The 19,262-nt window shown below is 37.0% G+C and overlaps 1 protein-coding gene across 11 annotated transcripts in view; it reads left to right on the forward strand.

Moving 5' to 3' along the window:
• Positions 1-420: 420 nt before the first annotated feature.
• The window catches only part of PICALM (phosphatidylinositol binding clathrin assembly protein), a 100,611-nt gene continuing 81,769 nt past the window's right edge, over positions 421-19,262 (forward strand). For 4 of the 11 annotated variants that reach the window (XM_042907079.1, XM_042907081.1, XM_042907083.1 and 1 more), the window contains exon 1: positions 425-964. In XM_042907079.1, coding sequence (XP_042763013.1) covers positions 835-964 — 130 coding nt within the window. In that variant the 5' untranslated portion in view covers positions 425-834. Of the gene's footprint in view, positions 965-19,262 lie in introns of all 11 variants that reach the window. The other 7 variants (XM_042907074.1, XM_042907075.1, XM_042907077.1 and 4 more) reach the window with 4 other exon arrangements.

Below are 19,262 nucleotides of genomic sequence, written 5' to 3' on the forward strand. Positions count from 1 at the left end.
TTGGGGTAGTTCCTCAACTCAATTCTGACTCAGCTAGTAAAGTCCGGGCAGCGGGAGTCTTGACAGCCCCTTCCCCACGCAGAGCGGTGAAGGCAGCCGCACCTCCTCTTTGTCAAGATGTTGGTTTCAACCACAGGCACCAAGAGACCCTTGGGGTGGGAGAGGGGAGAGGCGGATGCCACTCCCTGGCGCGCCCCGAAGCGCCAGACTTGCGATCCCTTTCCCGCCCTTCCCCCGCCCCACCTACCCTCTGTGACCCCAGCGTCCCGCCTCGGGCGACCTGTTGGCAAGAAGCGTCACGTGACGCGGCCGGCAGCGCACTGCCCCCAGGCGGGCCTCCTGTTGCGCCCGCCGGGCGGGTTCCATCACGTAACGCGCGGGCGCCGCCCCGCTCTTCCCTCGCGGAGCGAGGGAGGGCGGGCGTCGAAAAGGAAAGGGAAGGGAAAAGGGGCGGGAGAAGAAGGAGGGGCGGCGCCCAAGTCACGTGACCCGGGACAGCCCGGAAAGCTCCGAGGAGGAGCCTGGCGCCGCCATTTTCCTGCAGCTGCCTGTCCCTCTTGCCCAGCCCGGCTCCAGCTGACCAGGGAAGGGGTGGGCTGAGCTGAGGCGGGGGCAGGGGAGTGCCCGACACTGTGCCTGACCCCGCGGGTGACACGAGCCGGTTCTTTCCGGGCTAGGTGGCAGCGCGCGGCCCTCAGCCCCGCCCCAGGCCGGCAGGCGGAGAAGGAGCCGGTGGGGGTAGGGGGTGCGGTGGGGGGTGGGGGTCCTCCGGCGCTTGGGGGTCCCAGTCCCCGCCGGCTGCCGAGCGGGAAGGGTGGCGGAGGAGCCGCAGAGATGTCCGGCCAGAGCTTGACGGACCGAATCACCGCCGCCCAGCACAGTGTCACCGGCTCCGCCGTATCCAAGACAGTATGCAAGGCCACGACCCACGAGATCATGGGGCCCAAGAAAAAGCACCTGGACTGTGAGTGAAGCCGACCGCGGCCCATGTCCCCGCGACTGGCGTTCTTCTCTTTTCTTTTCTTACCCCCTTCAGCCGTCTTTTCCTTCCCTTGCGTTTTGTCTGGCACGTCGGGTCCTGTGCTGGTCCGAGGTGTGTTTTCGCTTCCATCACACCTGCCTTCACGGCTTCCGTTCCCTGTCTAAAAATCCCTGATAAGCCACTCCCCCCCACCCCCATCCCGGGTTCCTAGGGGACCCTCGCTTCCAACCCGGTGCGCCACGATAGCTGACCAACACCCGACCAACTTGCCTCTCCACCTAGCTTCTTACCTCCCTGCCGCCTGTGTCTACTGCAGCCTTCTGCTCTTTCATCCCCCCCGTCCCGTGCTGCCTAGTCGCCCTCTCCTGAGCGTCTCTCCGCTTGCTCCCGGTCTCACCGCCCCATTGTTTCCCCATTAGCCTTGGAGTTCCGTAAACGCCCGGTTCCGTGGACCTACATCCCTATTTCTCTGCAATCCTGAAGGCTACCTCCGTTGAAGTGATTTCCACTTCCTTTGCTCCACTAGGTTCTTCTGTCCCTTTCCTTCTCGGGTTTCTCTTCCAGCTTTCCTCTCCCGTTTTGGTTACGTTTCTTTGCTTCTGTAGCTTCAGTTAGGTTCCTTCGTCTCATTTTATATTAGATATATCATACTCAATATGACTTTTATCCCAAATTACTTTCTTCGTGAGAGTGAAAATAAAGGGATTCCGTTTGGTGTAGGGAACGCTCTGTGGGAAGTTGGGGTTTTTAATTGCCTTTGGTGGAATTTAATCATTCTATTTTCATGCTTCTTGGATAAGTTGTGAATGTCAGGCCCCCATCCTCCGTGTTTCTCTAATGGGGATTTGGAAAAGGATTGGGTGATACTGGTATCATTTCCTGGAGCTGTTAACCCTGGCGATTTGAATTTAGAAGGTTGAGTGTAAAGTGTACATTATTGGAGTAAAACATAGATTAATAACTAAAACTACAATTTACATACATGTCTTTAAAAATGCTAAAAAGGTGATTGATAATACTTGAGTTTCAATTTACTTTTAATTTATTCTGGTTATGTGGGGAGACTAGCTTCTCTTATACGGCATAATATTACTCCATTCACTAACTTACACACAATTACCAGAGCTAACTCCTCCCAACTTTTTACAAACCTGGAAGTCACGTATAATACCTCATTTTTCTTTCCTTTACCTCGAGGTACAGATAGCTCAGTGGATTACTCAAGCTTTGACTCAATGGAGTGACCGAAAACTTTTCAGGAAAATACACGGAAATAGGCACAGTAATAAGTTCCTTTTTAAAATGGTAACTGGACACATTAGCCTGACTGGCTTTTATTCTACATGAAAGTTACTTTGCTTTACTGTTTGAAGCAAGAGTGAGCATGTCCTGAAAGGGAATTCACTGACAGGAGTCCTGTTTGGATTTCTCATTTGGACTTTGGCCGTAAGGTCTGCAATTTTTAAAAAGAAATGTACAAAATGTGAATTCTTCCAAGATACTTTGCTCATGAAGTGCTATTAGAACAAGTTATTTCTACAGACCCATTATTCATTGTGACTTGTTCCTTCACTGTGGAAAAGTAAAAGAAAAAAAAATACTGCTTGGTTCTTTAATGTGCTGATTGAGCAGGCTGCTTTTTAACAATCAGTCCTTGCCTGTTTAGAAAATGCAGAATATATTTAAATGGTGACACTTATAAATGGAAAGTTGTTTAAAATGTATAGTGGACCCTTACGCGATTTTTTTGATTATCTGATATTTGAAGTGGACAGTTTTGCTGTTTACTTCCCTTCGAGTGACTAATTGGCTTGCTGTCCCAGTCTTAATGGTTTGTCCTAACATTGTGTTAATTCTTGTTAATTGTTTTTTATTTTTCTTTTTGGTGATGGGTAGGTGAAGAAACTACTTGTTACTGTATGAACTATTTTTCTCTTTCCTCTCTTCAAAATGATAAATTATAACAAAAAGATGTATAGCTTTGCCTATTTCAAATGTAGGAGTAGTTATTTTAACATGTTACCAAGAAGGGCAGAAAATAGGCTAAATGGGGTTAGGAGGGTGATACTTGTTTGTGGTTTTATTAGTGCTGTTCTTTTTCTCTTGTGGTAGCTACTGCAGATGCTAACTGGGATTAGGTTTGGAGGATAAACTCTCATTTGTAGTTCTCTACTACTGCTGTGTTTATAATAAGCTCCCACTTTAGAACTTGAATATATGTGGTATTGTGTGATTTTTTTTTTTTTAATCCACATAAATAAGGAGCCACTTATTTATACTTATACTCTAGTATACTCTAGAACTTATACTCTAGTTCTGTTCTGCGGGCTTTTGAAATACTATTTTCCCTATATTGTTTTAAATGCGCTTGTAGCCAGTTTTCAGCAATGACATAGATTTATATTAAGTAAAGTTTGGCCAGTGAATGGTTTTTCTAAACACCTTCCTTCTCCACACACTTTAACATGTTTCCAGAATATTAAAAAGGCTTTCACAGACATTTCTGTGGCTTGACACCATGAACTTCAGGCTTTAATGTAGAGATAATTTTTCCTCTTCTAGGAATTTTTCTTTCTAGTGAGTGCTTAGTTCTGTTGCACCTTTTAATATCTTGAATGACTATTGCCTACTTAGTCCAACTCAGTGAAAGCAATTTCATCTTTTAAATATTAGTATTTAACAAAAATATGCTTAGGACTGTTTTTTTCCTATAGGCCTTTAGACTGTGGAGGTGGTTTCTGTGTACTTCTCCAGGGTCTTTCCATATTAGGAGGTAATTATTATAATCTACGAATTACAGCTTAATTCATACTACATTATATACTTGTTTAAGAAAGATCTTTTGCTTTGCTTATAGGTGGCTGTAGATAATGGTATTAACTAGGGTCCTTAGTGTGAAGAGTTGTCCAGCTTGAAATAAACATGATTTGCATTTAGTTTCTGGCCTCTAATGGTCATAATCAAGGCACAAGAATAGCAAACCTTAAATTGGAAGGTGTTCCAATTTGCCAGGCACTTATTAACCATTATCTAATTTAATCCTCTTTCATGGCTATGGGAGAGGCAAGCCACATGCTTAGAAAGTAGTTTCTACCTCCATTAAAACATCCATAATGATTGAAGTGTAAATAAAACACAATATTTAAATTTATAAATTCTTAATTTAAAAAACATTCTTATCTAACTTCACAACCGTTGGCCTTTGTTTTTTGATGTGAATACTTAATTTTCTTTTTTCTATACTTGTTTAATTTATTGTCTTTGGGCATTTACATTGCAACATGTTGCATTGAAACATAATATTTATGTTAATGGCTATAATGGCTTCACTTTTTCATCCATATTTTTTCCCAGTTAAAATTTCCAGGGACACTTCATTCCAACTATCATCTGCCTTAGATTCTTTTTGTTTGTTTGTTTTATTTATTTTGAGAGAGAAGGGGAGGGGCAGAGAGAGAGAGAGAAGGAAAGAGAGAATCCCAAGCAGGCTCCATGCTGTCAGCACAGAGCCCAACATGGCGCTTGATCCCACAAACTGAACTGTGAGATCATGACCTGAGCCGAAACCAAGAGTCAGACGCTTAACCCACCAAGCCACCCAGGCATCTCTGCCTTAGATTCTTGACAACAAATTGAGGTCTTGTTCTTATTAAGCATCCATTATAAGCATATCTCTATAGTAGATATAGTGTGGGTATTTGTGTGTTGTGGGCTGGATCCATATCCTGCCTAAATTTAGTTGTGGAAACAATTTTAAGAGGAAGAATTTGTGAATGTATTGAATATGTAGAAGGTGGAATTTGTATTTGGATTAGTGGTTTGTATAACTATTGAAAATGTATGTAAAATATCAAAAAGTACCTGAAATAATTACCTTTTTAAGCAAATGTATTGATTTTCAGTGTCTTGATTAATGGCATGGATTGGGTGCTTAGTTTGCATATTGTTAAGAAGGTACCTGGTAACTGGGATCTGATTTACAAGAAGATGCATGTGAGGAAGATACTAAGTGGGTAATCTGCCCCACGATGTGTCTTGTTTAGAAATAAAGTAACTGAGGATGGATCTTGTTTTAAAGAGGTAGTTATTTTGTAGTTGACCTATGGGCTTACTATTCTTTCCCTTAAGAACTAATCATATGATTTATATTTTCACTTTTCATTATTTGACCTATTCTGTTCCTTACTATTTAGTCTTTAATACTTCTGAAAAAAGAAAATGGTAATGGAGTCAAATATGTCACATGGCCTGAGATTATGTAGTAGAACTACACAGATGTAATTTTCCCTCCTTGTTACACGTAGTTATGTTTCTAAATTGTATATGTTTTAAAAGGGAAACTCAGAAGAGAATTTGGTATATAACCATTTTGCTAGCTGCCTTATGCATAATTAGCAAATTTATTCTCAAATACCTTTGAAAAGTAATTAGGCTGCACTAGTGGACTTGTTATTTTTAAAAATACCTAATATTAGACTCTAGGCATGTATTTTTTATCCTTATAACAAGGTTTTTTATGTTTACTGTGTTTTTTTTTTATCAATTTGAATAGTTTTTAAAGGTGTTTTTGAGTTTAATTTAGAGCGGCAGGTGAGAAGTAAAACTTGGTAAGAGGTGACTAGGCTTTCTTTTTCCTCATTTGATTTGTGAAGCATTTATATGAAATATTTAATTAGCTATTTTAAAAGTACATTAATAGTTAAAGTAATCTATTTTAATTAATTACTAGAATTGCTTTAATTTAAATAAAATTATTTTGACCCTGTGATTTAGAATATTTAATGTAAAAGTTTACCATGATGCATAGACAAGTATTTTCTTTATATCCAAAATGCTTGTGTTCGTGATTTCCCTTTTAGAAATCAAAGAAGTAAGAAAAATAAACTTAAAGGCTTCTTGGCAAGAGGCTAGAGTCTTACCAAGAAGAAATAGGGTTAGATTTTCAAAGTACATACAGCCTTAGTATTTGCTCTTCCTGTTCTTTTAGTGGCTGAAGTGGCATTTCCGTTACTTTGTGTTCTGTCTCAGTATGTTCCCTGTTAAACTGCTTTATACATTTCTCTAGAGAATTGCAATTTTTGGGTTTGACCTTTTAGAATTTTGTATGTTCATTGTGTGTATGGCTCTTTTAATGGAGAAACGTTTCCGGGTAGTCAGTTTTACTAACGATACTCCTTTATAAGGGAATGCTGATGAACCTAGACCTTAGTATTAAAATTTATGTTCAGACTAGTAATTTGCCAGGTTATCAGAAGTATAGTATTAAGAATTTTTCAAGTTATACTAGAATGTAGTGGCAGTACAGCAAATCATATTCTGTATGCATTGATTCAATTTATATTTAATACTTATTTGTCTTTATTTTGTGCTGGGCACTCACTGCACTAAACACTTTACGTTTATTAACTTTATTCCTTTTAACAACTTTGTGAGAGAGGTTTTATTATTATCCCCATTTTACTGAAGAAGAAACGAAGGCACTGAGAAGTTCAGTAATTTGCTCAAGGTCACAGCCAGGAAGAGGAAAACTGGGATTTGCACCCAGGTAGTCTAGCATCAGGTTTGTGTTTTCATGTCAGTGTGACTTTTTACATAATGCTTTACTGTTCCAGGGAATGAATAAACAATATTCATTTATTCATGGCAGTGGCTCTTAAAGTGTATTCCTGGCACTTCTGGGAGTTTCCAAGACCCTTTCAGCTTATTTGTGAGGTCAAAACTATGTTCATATATTAGGACATTATTTGTCTTTTTAATTTTTGTACTTTCATGAGTGTACAATAGAGTTTTCCAGGGTCTATGTGATGCATGATAGTGCAGCAGATTGAATGTAGTAGCAGATACGACAGTCCAACAACTTTCTATTAAACCAGATAGTAAAAAGTTTTGCAAAAAGGTAAAACAATACCAATGTTGTAAATTTTGGTTTTGGAAAATATAGCTATTTTTCATGAAAGCTGTTAGCATTGGATGAGATTTATTATTTTAAAAAGAATATTTTAAAAATTCTTAATTTTAATTCTTAATACAGTAAATATCAATTGAGAAAACCCACATAGACAAAATCTCATTGAGGTCTGTCCTCAGTTTTTAAGATTGTAAAGGTCCTGAGATTAGAAAATGTAACCCTAAAGAAGAAGGTATATTAGAGGGGAAAAAAGGCTACTCAGAAAGTAGATATATGAGGTCCTTTAAACTCTGAATAATTTGGTAGGTAACAGTGACCCATCATTTGGAGGAGTTTGAGAAGAGACGTGGCATAATCCTTTAGGTCATACTGTTAAGTAGATTGGAAGGAAAGTGAAATGTGACTTGGAAAGGAGACTGCTGGGGGCAAAAAGAATCTAACAGTAATAATACCTAATTCTTTTCCTGAAAGGCCTTAATAAAGTTCATCATTAATTGGGACTCCTGGTCCATTTTTTCCTCATTGTTTTTTACATCTAAGCTATCCCTTTCAGCCAAGCACTTTATTATTATTTTTTTTAATTTTTTTGATGTTTGTTTATTTTTGAGAGAGTGTGTGCAAGCAGGAGAGGGACAGAGAGAGAGCAGGAGCCACAGAATCCGAAGCAGGCTCCAGGCTCTGAGCTGTCAGCACAGAGCCCGACGACGGGCTTGAACCCACAGACTCTGAGATCATGACCTGAGCTGACGTTGGACACTTATCCGACTGAGCCACCTATGCGCCCCTCAGCCAAGCACGTTAGTCACCAATTATGCCAAAAGTTCTAACTCCCAAACTATTAGCAGTTATTCTTTGGACATACCATTCTTTGGACGTAAAACATCTTCTTTGTCAAAACAGATACCTTCTTCCTTTTAAATCTTCTCAAAACTAACTTGCTTTCCTTAACACTCACAGTTAAAGTAGCGTCTTTACTAAAGACGTTATTGAATAATACCTTGTTAAACTGTGGTTAGTATCATGCTTTTATATATATTTTGGGTTCACATGTGTTTGTGGAACAGGAACTATACATTTCTGTATTGTTTTAGATCTCTTCTCAAAGTACCTAATCAGTGACCCTGTGGGTGCTCAGTAAATTTCAGATGATTACACATAATCTGCCTTCCCAGCTCAGACTATTCCATGAACAACTTAGGGACACAGTCACTATAGAGATCTATTCCAGTAAACATTTAATAATTTTATGGTGATTTTCTTAGTTGCAATGAATGGTAATTAGCCGGTTTCAAAATTAAATGTAGAAGTCATTTGGTAGCATCAATAAAAAAACATAACAAAATTGCTCTCTGTTTCATGGAACCTATGAGGCATTAAGAGGGTTAGTTTTGTTAAAATAGTAGGTGATGTTTTTAAAATATTTTCATAGCCAAAAAAATTGGGGTTTGCAGTTGCTCAGTTTGAAAACTATACTGAGGCATATTTTTGAGGATATGTTCTTGAAAGTAGAAATTAATTTTAAGAATTAAACAGGGAACCAGAAATAAATGTGAAATGTTTGTCAATAGAGTTGTTTCCTTACACAATTCCAGGAGGTGCTGATCACATTGTAGTCTCTGTGTAGGGAGTCTCCAGAGTACTAACTGTATGGCAAACTTATTTTAGATGTAAGGAAGGATAAAGTACACTTAATGTCAAAATGCAAAGGAAAAGAAATGACTGTTTTAGAATGAAGCTTTATGAGATATAAGGCAAGCATTGGAGAGTAGTAGTGATGGTCATGATAGTAGGACCACTGAATCTAGGCCATAAGTTGATTCTAGGAACTAATGGGGATTACTGAAAGTTTTCTCTGAACATTTGGAATTCCAGCAGTAATTTTCAAAATGGTACTGATATTTGTAGTCATAAACTTACTACCTGAAAGCATTCTAGGGGCTCTAATTTTACTCTAGGGACACTTCTTCCAAGTAGTGGTTGAAGCAGCATTGCTTTAGAAATGTTTTCTCTCACTAAAGATTGCAGGTATACTTTAGAAGTGATTTCATATTTTTACTTAGTGTACATGTGTCTACTGATTATATACCTCTTCATGTGACTATAAGCTCTTTATAAGAGGTGTGTGTGTGTGCGATATTAGGAATGTTACATGCTGTGATATAGCCAGTTGTCTTGTGGATGCTTAATACGAATGTACCATATTTTAAATACATCCAATGTTTGAAAATCTTACTGTAATTCAAGTATATACCAAAAACTAAGTAGAAGGATGGTTTTCCCCCCATCACACCGCTCACACAGGATTGGCAGGATTTTTGATGTACTTGAAACACTTTGCAGAAATTTGATTCATGCAGGGTATGGAATAATTAGGAATATTATTTAATCCAAATCTAACGTGAAAAGGAGATTATGAGGCAAGGTGAGTTCTTCAGTTTTGAAATTGAGAGGTAATTCACACAACATAAAATTCACCATTTTAAAGTATACAATTCAGTGTGTTTTTTGTATATTTACAATGTTGTGTGTAACCATCACCACTGTCTAATTCCAGAATGTTTTCTGTCACCCCCAAAAGAAGTCATATATCTGTTAGCATATCACTTTCAGTTTCCCCTCCTTCATTCTCTGGCAATCATTAAGCTACTTTCTGTCTATGGATTTTCCTATTCTGGACATTTCATGTAAATGGAATCACACATAACGTGGCCTTTTGTGTCTGACATCTTTTACTTAGCTTAATGTTTTCATGGTTTATTTATGTTGTAGCATATAAGAGTGCTTCATTCTATCCATAACTTAATAATATTCCCTTGTGCCACAAAATGCGGCATATCCATTGATGGACATTTGGGTCAGTTCCCTCTTGAAACCCACTAAGAAGAATACTGCTATGAACATACTTTGTACAGGAATGTTCATAGTAGTTCTCTTGGGTATATCCCTAGGAGAAGAATTGCTGGTCATGTGGTACTTTTTTTAACTTTTTGAGACACGACTAGTCTTCTCCACGGCTGCTGCACCATTTTACATTCCCAGCAGCAATGTATGAATGGTATCTTGTGATTTGGTTTACATTTCTCTAATGACTGATGATGTCGAACATCTTTCATGTGCTTATTGACCTTTGTATGTCTTTGAAAAAAATGTCCATTCAGATCCTTTGCCCATTTTTAAATTTGATCCTTAATATATTTCAGTACTAGATGAGTTCTTTACATTTTCCTGATGCTTGATCCTCATATGATTTGCAAATATTTTTTTCCCCATCCTATGGCTTGTCTTTCCGCTGTTCTTGATAGTGTCCTTTGATGTGATGCAGAAATATTTTTAATTTTGAAGTTGCAATTTTTTTCTTTGTGCTTTTGATATAATAGCTAAGAAACCATTGGCTAATCCAGAGTTATTCAGATTTATGCCTAACCTACTACTTAAGAGCTTTATAGTTTTTAGCTCACTCTTTTAGGTTTGATCAGATTTTAATTTTTGTATGTAGTGTGAGGTGGCAAGGTGGTAGTAAGGAAAATTAAGGGTATTTTTTTCCCTTCTTCTGAAGTTGTCATGGGATATAACTCTACTGTGCTCCTGTATAATATAAATATAGAGATTTGTGAGGGAGAAAAAAGATCTCCTTGATGGCAGTTTCTAGTACTGAGTTACATAGTTTGTTGACTGATAAATAGAAATATTTGAACCAAACATCCTTTCAACTGGATGGACTGCTTACTCTAATCCAATGCACATTTTTTTTTTTTTTTTTTTTTTTAGGGTCCCAGTGTAGTCTTTTATTTTTTTTTAAAGTTTATTTATTTTGAGGGGGTGGGCAGAGAGAAAAGGAGAGAGAATCCCAGGCAGGCTCTGCACTGTCAGCGCAAAGCCCCATGTGGGGCTGGAACTCATGAATTGTGAGTTCGTGAGCTGAGCAGAGATCAAGAGTCTGACACTTAACTGACTGAGCTATCCAGGCACCCCCAATGTAGTCTTTTAAATGTGTGAAGAGATAATACTTAGTTGTCTGAGTATCGATAGGTGGTTACTTTTGTCCACACAGAGTAGTGTGTATATTGCCATAGTATCTTGTACTTCTCCATAAACACTATGTAGTGGAGTACTTTAAAAGGAACACGAGATCTAATGGTGAAAATGTGTAAACAAATAATTGTAATACATTGAGATAATTGCACTATGTAGTAATTCTTTATAGCTTCTATAATTATAATTTCTTAAATGAAGAGCCCTTGTGTAGTCTTTATTGTGCTACAAACAGCATGTAACAAATATGCAGTAAAAAGATGCCGAGTGAATAAAGAAGGAATGAAATTGTCATTAAGGGTTTCTGATGTGTATTCAAACAGCATTTTTTTTTTTTTTTTAAATAAAGAGGATAGTTGCTGTAGAAGTTGTCTTTGAGTAGTGGTTGTTGCAACTTCTTCCATTTCTGTGATCAAGTAAATTATTGGTTGAAAATGTGAGAAATTATGGAAGTTGGGAAATAAGTTTCCAGAATTAGATGTAAAATTAGAGCAGTTTAACAAAGTATTATTCACTTCAGGACCTACCTATTATTGGTATATTTAACTTCAAACAGATGGGTTTAAACTTGTCATATCTTGGGTTTACTACTTCTGCTTTCCTTTTCTTCCTATCATCATCATCATCATCATCATCATCATTATTATTTCCTTTCCTTTGGTTGTTAAAAGTAAATTCCAAGGCAGTCCTTTATTTTACATTCTGTGTTATCCATGATAATCCGCATCTTATAGCAGAATGCTGTAAGGCCTTGTTTGCGAAATAAGCATTGTGTGCTTTGTTATAAAACATTGGCAAAACATTTAAAGTGCAAATAAAGATACCCAGAAATGAAGCATATGACTTTAGTAGGCTATATTGAATGAGTCAAACATTGACCTTGATTGGTTTCTTCCTACTACCCACTTCCGTTATGCCCTTTCTCTGCTGGTTTTAGGACTCTGGTGAATTGCCTGTGAAAATCCAAATTAGTTTTCTTTTGAAAGTGACATGTAGGTAAATCTTAATTTATTTGTGAACTTAATGATTCAAGAGTTAATCATTTTGTGTGACTTTTTTTCTGGGAGAAGATCTGAGAACAAAAAATTGTAAGAGCAAATATATATAATTTTTTAAAAATTTTGTGTTATTGGATTAAAATTCCTTAGGGAACCATTAAAATCTTTTGCTTGCTGTAAGAGCAAGAATATGGGGCAAAAGTCCTGAGATGGAGTTCTGTTTAACATGTAGCAAGCAGTACCAACAGAAACCCTAGTCTGAAGCAGTAAGTGGGGTACTGAGGGAAAGTGATCAAGATCTAGAAAAGAATGTAAAGATGACACTTGATCATCCTTACTTTAAAAGGAACACGAGATCTAATGGTGAAAATGTGTAAACAAATAATTGTAATACATTGAGATAATTGCATAATACTTTTTACATAAAGCTTCAAAGTAGGGGCTGGAGTAATTAATTTTGAAGGTTAGTGACAGCTTCATAGAGGAGCCTAAGGGGTTTAAGGACGAATAGTGATTTGCCAGATGGACAAAGTTTTGTCTAAATAATTTAGCATGTGCAGTGACAATAGAGGTGAGAAAGAGCATTATGATGTGTTTGGGGAAATTTTTGAGTAGTTCTTTGTGGTGGAATGTGAAGTGTTCATAAGAGTAAGAGGGAGATGAGGCTGGAGAGGGAACCATTAAAGGTCTTATTGGGGCAGGAGTTACTTTGATAGATCTGGTCTTCTGTAGCCCTTTTCTCCAAATCCTCCTTTTAGAGTTCCCTTTCTTCCTGCTTATTAGCTGCTCTCCTAGCTTTAGATGCCAGTGCTATGGAACTGGGTAAGTGTTCTTCCCTTTTCCTAGGTAATTTGTGGTAGGGTTATTGAAAGGGATAGGGAAGGAAGGAATGTACAATCCTGTTGCCATTTGTGCAGGGGGTTAGATGACTTTGGCATATGAAATTGGACTTCTGAATATTGCTATACGTGGTGGTTTGGGTTGCTAAATAAAATCAGGTACACCAATCTTCATGGCTTTTGAATTTTTTTGAGTTCCAAATTATGAATGAACTTAAACACAATCATCATATGATGATGACCACTATGAATAGAAAAGGTTTGATAAACCAGTTAGTCACAAGATTCTTGGAGGCATGTTTGATTTATGTGATTTAATTGCTGACATCTGTTTATCTGCAAATGATATATTAATTATCAGTCATTCATAGGTTTTCTGAAGCTGGATCTGTACCAAACAAGACTTTATTAGCTAGTTTTGTAGAAATTAATATGCTCATTAGCAATTGCATCGTGAGTGTCTACTGTGTATCTGAGTTACTGTGTTTGAGATTATTGAGAAATCCAAAAGTGAAATTGCTGATCACATCCTCAGTCTAGTAGGGAAGGTGATATATACAGATAGCTGTATTAACAGGTAATGTGAGATAAAATTCATGTCAATGTTGTTGAAAATCATAGGAGACAAAGATACTGCTTTTGATAAGGGAGAGAACTGGACCCTAAATGAGAAGTAGTCAGGAACAGTAGGTATTTGAGGTGGGGAAAACAACATGAGCAAACATTTGAAGGTAGGAAGGCTGGAAGTGTGTTTGGGGAACAAAGGAGTCTGTTTAACTAATTGTAGAGGGTGAATGGGGTGCTGTGGAGCCAGAAAAGAGATTGGTTTGGGAGTAAGGAGAAATACAGTTGGAGCATTTGAGGCTAGATTGTGGAGTATGGTTTTTAATTATAAAACCTTTAGATATATCTCACTTCCAGGTAGCTTCTGGTTACTGTAGAGCTGATTTTCAAAATTGTATTATATCTTTATTTTCTGTCACTAGTGCTAAAATACAGAAGACAAGGAGTTTGGCTGATCTTGAAGTTGGAAATGGGATTTTGCTGCTTTATGCTTTTTATATTACCTTAATTATTACAGACTGCATTAATAGTGGCAGTATCTAAGGTTTCTGGATTTCTGAGTCCATAGATTGCTCAAGAATGAATGAAAAAGTCTTCCAAACAGAAATGATATATACCTAATTTTGATCTGGACATAGAGATTTTATAAAAGTTTAAGGTGACTTTTCAGTCTTTGGTGTTTCACAAAATCTGATCAAATCAATTTAATTAGGGCATAACTTGCATTATAGGCATAATAGCTAGTAAGATTTAAAGAATCCTTTCTGTCTTGCACCATAACACAATCCTTACATAAATTGAGACTCTACTAGGAAAAGGAAATAGAGAATAAATTTTACCATTAAAATTCAGTGAACAACCTTGAATGGAAGTCAGGCGATTTGAAGAACTTCTTAGCTCACAGAGGACTTTTAGGGAATGGGATATTGTTAGGAGAAAATCTTTCTTTGAGAAATATAATTTCATAAATACATAAGATTACATTTGGAAACAGCACTTCCTTTGCTTCTTAAATTATTAATGTGCTTCAAAAGGAATAATCCCTGAACCGAAATATGGGAGGAGTTGGGGGTGGGGGTCTGCCCCAGCTCCATTTGACCTTAGGGAAATCCCTTACTTACTTTTCTTATTTTCTAAATTGTCTCCCTGCTCAGCTGTTCTGTGATGTTATATATTTGTGTCCCTCTAGCTTTTGGGTTCTTGGCTTAGTGCTTTGAAAACTAAGACTATGGACAGTTTCTATATGAGCTTTTGCTTCAATCTCCATTGGAGTGCCCCGCCTACCATCATATCATCATTATTTGAAAAACAGTTTGAACTTGTATATCTTACTGTCATTGGGATGAAGGGGCAGCACTGTTTTTTTGTGACTTCGTTTTAGGAGGAAATTGCCAACAAAAATGAGAATTTTCTTCTAGTGTTCTTTAAAATGGGAATAATACAAAGGATACTTGATAATAAGAGACTGCCTACTAGCCTTTCAATCTATGTCTCGTGCTTGCTTTTCCACATTTTTTCACTTCAGTCAGTCAGGTTGACTACAGGATGTTTATTTGGGTTGGATGTCCTGGTTTGGTGAAGGATGACTGGACACTTCTATTTCCCACTACACCCTGCCAAATGAGGCATGCTTGGGTAGCATTTGTAATCAAATTGTTCCCCTGTCCTTCTGTAGAGGCCCGTTTTTTCGTTTTCTTTCTTAATTCTGTGCATGTTTATCTCCTGAAAACAGGGACTCAGCTTTATTTATCCTGGTATCCCTAGTACCCAGAATGTAATGCCTAGTGTAATTGTGTAATAGTACCTTAGTAAATGTTAAATAAATCTTTCATGGAGATAATGGACTTAGTGTCCTGAGCTAATGTACTATTTAGTTAACAGTTTTTTGTTTTTTAAATGTGAAATACTTCTTGGTTAGAATTCATCTTTATATTGAAAATATCCAGATATGTTGGGTCTTGGTCTTGAGCTAGTTGGATCATTTGATCAGGTCATAGTGTTTGTTCCAGGATTATGAATTGATACCTAAAAAAGGTTAGGGTGGTGATGCCTTAACTATTGCCGTAGACCGAATGATCTACGCTGGGTAATTATCTTGCATTTGGTGGCTGTTGATCATAATAGGAGATCAGTTATGGGTATGTAATGGAGCATCACTAATCCATCACCATGTGCTCTTACATATAGTAACACCATCTTAAAATTATTTGGTTACATGATGAGTTTGTGAATTATTTCTCAAACTGTATTTTTATTCCTTAACTTTAGAACCATTGGATTCTTCTAAGCATTATTGTTTCAAAGATTCTTAATTTATTTGCTTGTTGAAAGGACTTTGTTTCTGACGTATATGTATACTGTATACATATTGTGGATGAGGGTTGGCTATGTCTACTTATTAATACTAAAATTCTAGAATAGGCCAACGTTGCATTGGTTTTTCTGACTAGCTGCTTCCTCATTTTTGGTCTCAACCTTTTCACTTCCATTACTTGTATATGTAGTTAGTTTTGAGTTGACTTTCAAATACAGTGTGGTGCTTTCTCTTTGGCCATTTTTTTTTTTTTTTAACCTTTTGTGACTTGAAATTAAATAAGCAATTTACTGGTGTAGTTTAGAATAATCTTTAATTGTATTCAATTCATAATTATATCTAGGAAACTTGTTTTAATAGTTGCTGATACCTTTTATAACTGCCAAGTTTGTCTGCAGATAGCATCTTTGGAAAGAGGGGCAGGATTTTGGTAAGTTGTAGCATTTATATTAGGTGAGTAGCAAACAAAACCGATTTCACTAATTTCAGTTATTAGCTTTATTTCAGGGGAGCTGTCATGGGGGAATTGGTCTGGTTTCAATTTTATAAGGCCAATGTGAAGATTTGTTGGTAAATACAAAATTGAGTATATTGCTCTGCAATTTTTTTTTTTAACTGCATATTCATGAGGGTTATAAGATAGCTGCATTTAATCTTTTGGTATGAAACTGGAGGAAAGGTCTGGTGTGTTCTTTATATGATCACTTTGTCTTGTATTTTCAGATGTGGAAGATGTAACCACATCATCCTTAGGCCAATTTATACTTTGAGAAGTAAAACCAGCTGTTAAATGATGGGAAATTATGGTTTAGCGTGCAGTATTCCCCCCTTTTTCTTTTCTCAACATCAGCTTTTGTAACTTTATTTCACAACTACTTACTTGTGTATTAGTTACCAGGTTTGGAATTTGTGGTAGGTATCCAGTACAAACTTTTAGACTTGGTACAGTATGAACACTTACCTATTTTTGTTCATATTCTTGGAAAATATTGCTTTGAATTGGTGACCTAGAGTGGACCAAGGCATTATTTTTAGGTAATTTCTCTAGCACATCCCAGAATCATCCCACAACACACCTGAGTGGCAATAAAGATCAATCATAGACACTGAATTAAAAATTAGTTACAGAGTTGTAACTGACAGCTAAGTTAGAAAGCTATTTAGAGAGCAGCTCAGAGGCTGAGACATTCCTTGATAAACTGCTGGAAGGTGCTGTGCAGGGCGAAAAGCATTTCTTCTTAACAGGAGATGGAAACCTTTTAAGCTGCTTCCTATTTTGGGGCTTGTAGACTTAACCTAGAATTGCTTTTTTCTTTGAGCTTCTTCATCAGAGTTATGTTTTCTTAACTTAGTGACTAACCTGTAGCTTTTTTTTTTTTTTTTTTTTTTATTTAAACATAGTTTTTCTCTTTTGCTATTTCTTAGAATTGGTAATGATTACATCTCTGGGCCAGAGGACTGGAAAACTGCTTTATGTGTTCTTCATGTTAAACCATGTTAGGCCTCCTCACCTGAAATCTGGTGAATTGACTTTGTTTTATAACATTCTCAGCTTTTTAAAGGTTGTTTGTAAATTAAAGCTTACAGTTTCTGAGGCACTTGGAGTTGGAGATGTCCCAAACTCTTGAAACCTGTTCCTTGTGAACTTGGTTTGAATGATATGATGCCTTCCTTATATCTTGTCATCTTCAGTTGACAAGAATGAAGCCAGAATGAAGATGATGACAATGAGCAGAAAATACTGTACCAAACAAGAAGTGGTTACTGTCTGTACTGGGAATTAGATTTATGAGAGATAAAAAGAGAGATGTATGAATTTTAGAAGATAAGGTGATGACAAGACTACTTGGATTGAAGAGAGAGAATTGAGAGAAAATATGTGTGTATCTTTATCCCTCTAGTGGAAAGATTACTGTTTTAAAGAATCTAGTTCCAACACAGCCACTGTATTGTGTTACTTAGATAGGCAAGTATTTAAATCTTTACCATGGAGATAACAGAGCATCCCTTGCATCATCACAAGTCTATTGTAATAGAAAACTAAGGATATGAAGAAACTTTGTAAAGCATAGAGAGATCTGCATGTGTAAAGATTTTGCCATGTATGCATGTAACTATGGTTACATTTTCCAGTTGAGGAAGTTTAGTTTTATAAACCTTCTAAAGAAGGTTGTGCAGAAGTCATTGATTTGGAAGTGGTTTCACAATACTGTATTGGAAAAATGATGAGGGAAAACTCATCAGTAAAATATGATACTAAGTAAAACTAACAATATTTGTAATATTTAAAGCTTATTAAATACTCTAAATATGTTCCTATACTTTTGTGAAAGGCAATTTTATTCCTATTAATACAGAGAAGTTGAAAGTGAGTGGCTAATTAACTTGCCTGAAGTCATAATGATAATGATCTGGAATTTGATTCTACATCCTTTGCTCATTCTGATGTCACTTCATCCTGTTACAGTATAGTCCTAGCACATGGAAATGGATGGCACCATGTAAAGAAATGGGAGAGCCTAGAACAGAGCTTTAGAGATAGTGAGATGAGCACCTTCATCATCACTGTTTGAAGCAGAGATTGGAAATGAATAGTACTTAGGATAGATTATCAAATGAATGTAAGTCAGAAAAGAGCTCTAATAGGAAGAAATGAACTTTAAAAGAATAGAAAGAACTAAAAATAGACACCCCTTTTTTCCATCTGTCAATCTGATTCATTCTGGAAGGTATCCAATATAGCAGTGAAACAAAAAGGTAGTTAATGTTCTCCAATATTTGTCAAGTTTAGAAAGAGATCATACTTGAAAAGCAGTAGTATTCAAAGTGGTAGCCTTTTAGTTGGGTAGAAGAAGGCTTATTTGAGGGTCTTTTGTCATCATAGCAAAAGGGAAATTGGTGAAAGGTTGATATTATAGGAAAGGGAGAAAGGTGGTTAAATTTTTCTTTGCTACTTTAGACCATTTAAGATTTATATTGCCTTTTCATAACCAAGAGAAAGATAAATTATCTCAGAAATTTAAGGGACTATTTAGATGTCTGTCTACAGATGGAATATAGATTTTGAAAATATATGTGATATTGTCTATCTACCTAAATATAGATAGCTACTTGTATGAAAGAATCAACTGAGACTATTCTTAGCCTTTTATTATTAGTATTGTTATCATTGGTACATAGGAGCAGAAGAACTAAATAAAAAACCACTGTGTTATGTACAATATATGTTGTGTTAAATTTTTTGTTTCTAAATTTTCTAGCAGCAGAAGTCTGTTTATGGGAATGTGTTGTATTGAGAAATACTTAAAGCCTATATTTAGGGGAAATAAATCCATAATTAACTGTGCAGTGTGCAGAATAAGTTGTGATCTTGTCAACTTATTTTTTAATGTTTATTTTTGAGAGAGAGCACGCACACACACACTTGCGAGCGTGTGGGGGAGGGGCAGAGAGAGAGAGAGAGAGAGAGAGAGAGAGAGAGAGAGAATCCCAAGCAGGCTCCATGCTGTCAGTGGAGGCATTCTCTCTCTCTGTCTCTCTCTCTGCCCCTTCCCCACTCTCATTGGTGTGCTTTCTTTGTCTCTCTAAATGAACAAAGTTTAAAAAAAAAAAAAATTCTTTTTAG

This window comes from Panthera leo, chromosome D1, assembly GCF_018350215.1.
Source record: "Panthera leo isolate Ple1 chromosome D1, P.leo_Ple1_pat1.1, whole genome shotgun sequence".
In the NCBI taxonomy this organism is placed as follows: domain Eukaryota; kingdom Metazoa; phylum Chordata; class Mammalia; order Carnivora; family Felidae; genus Panthera; species Panthera leo.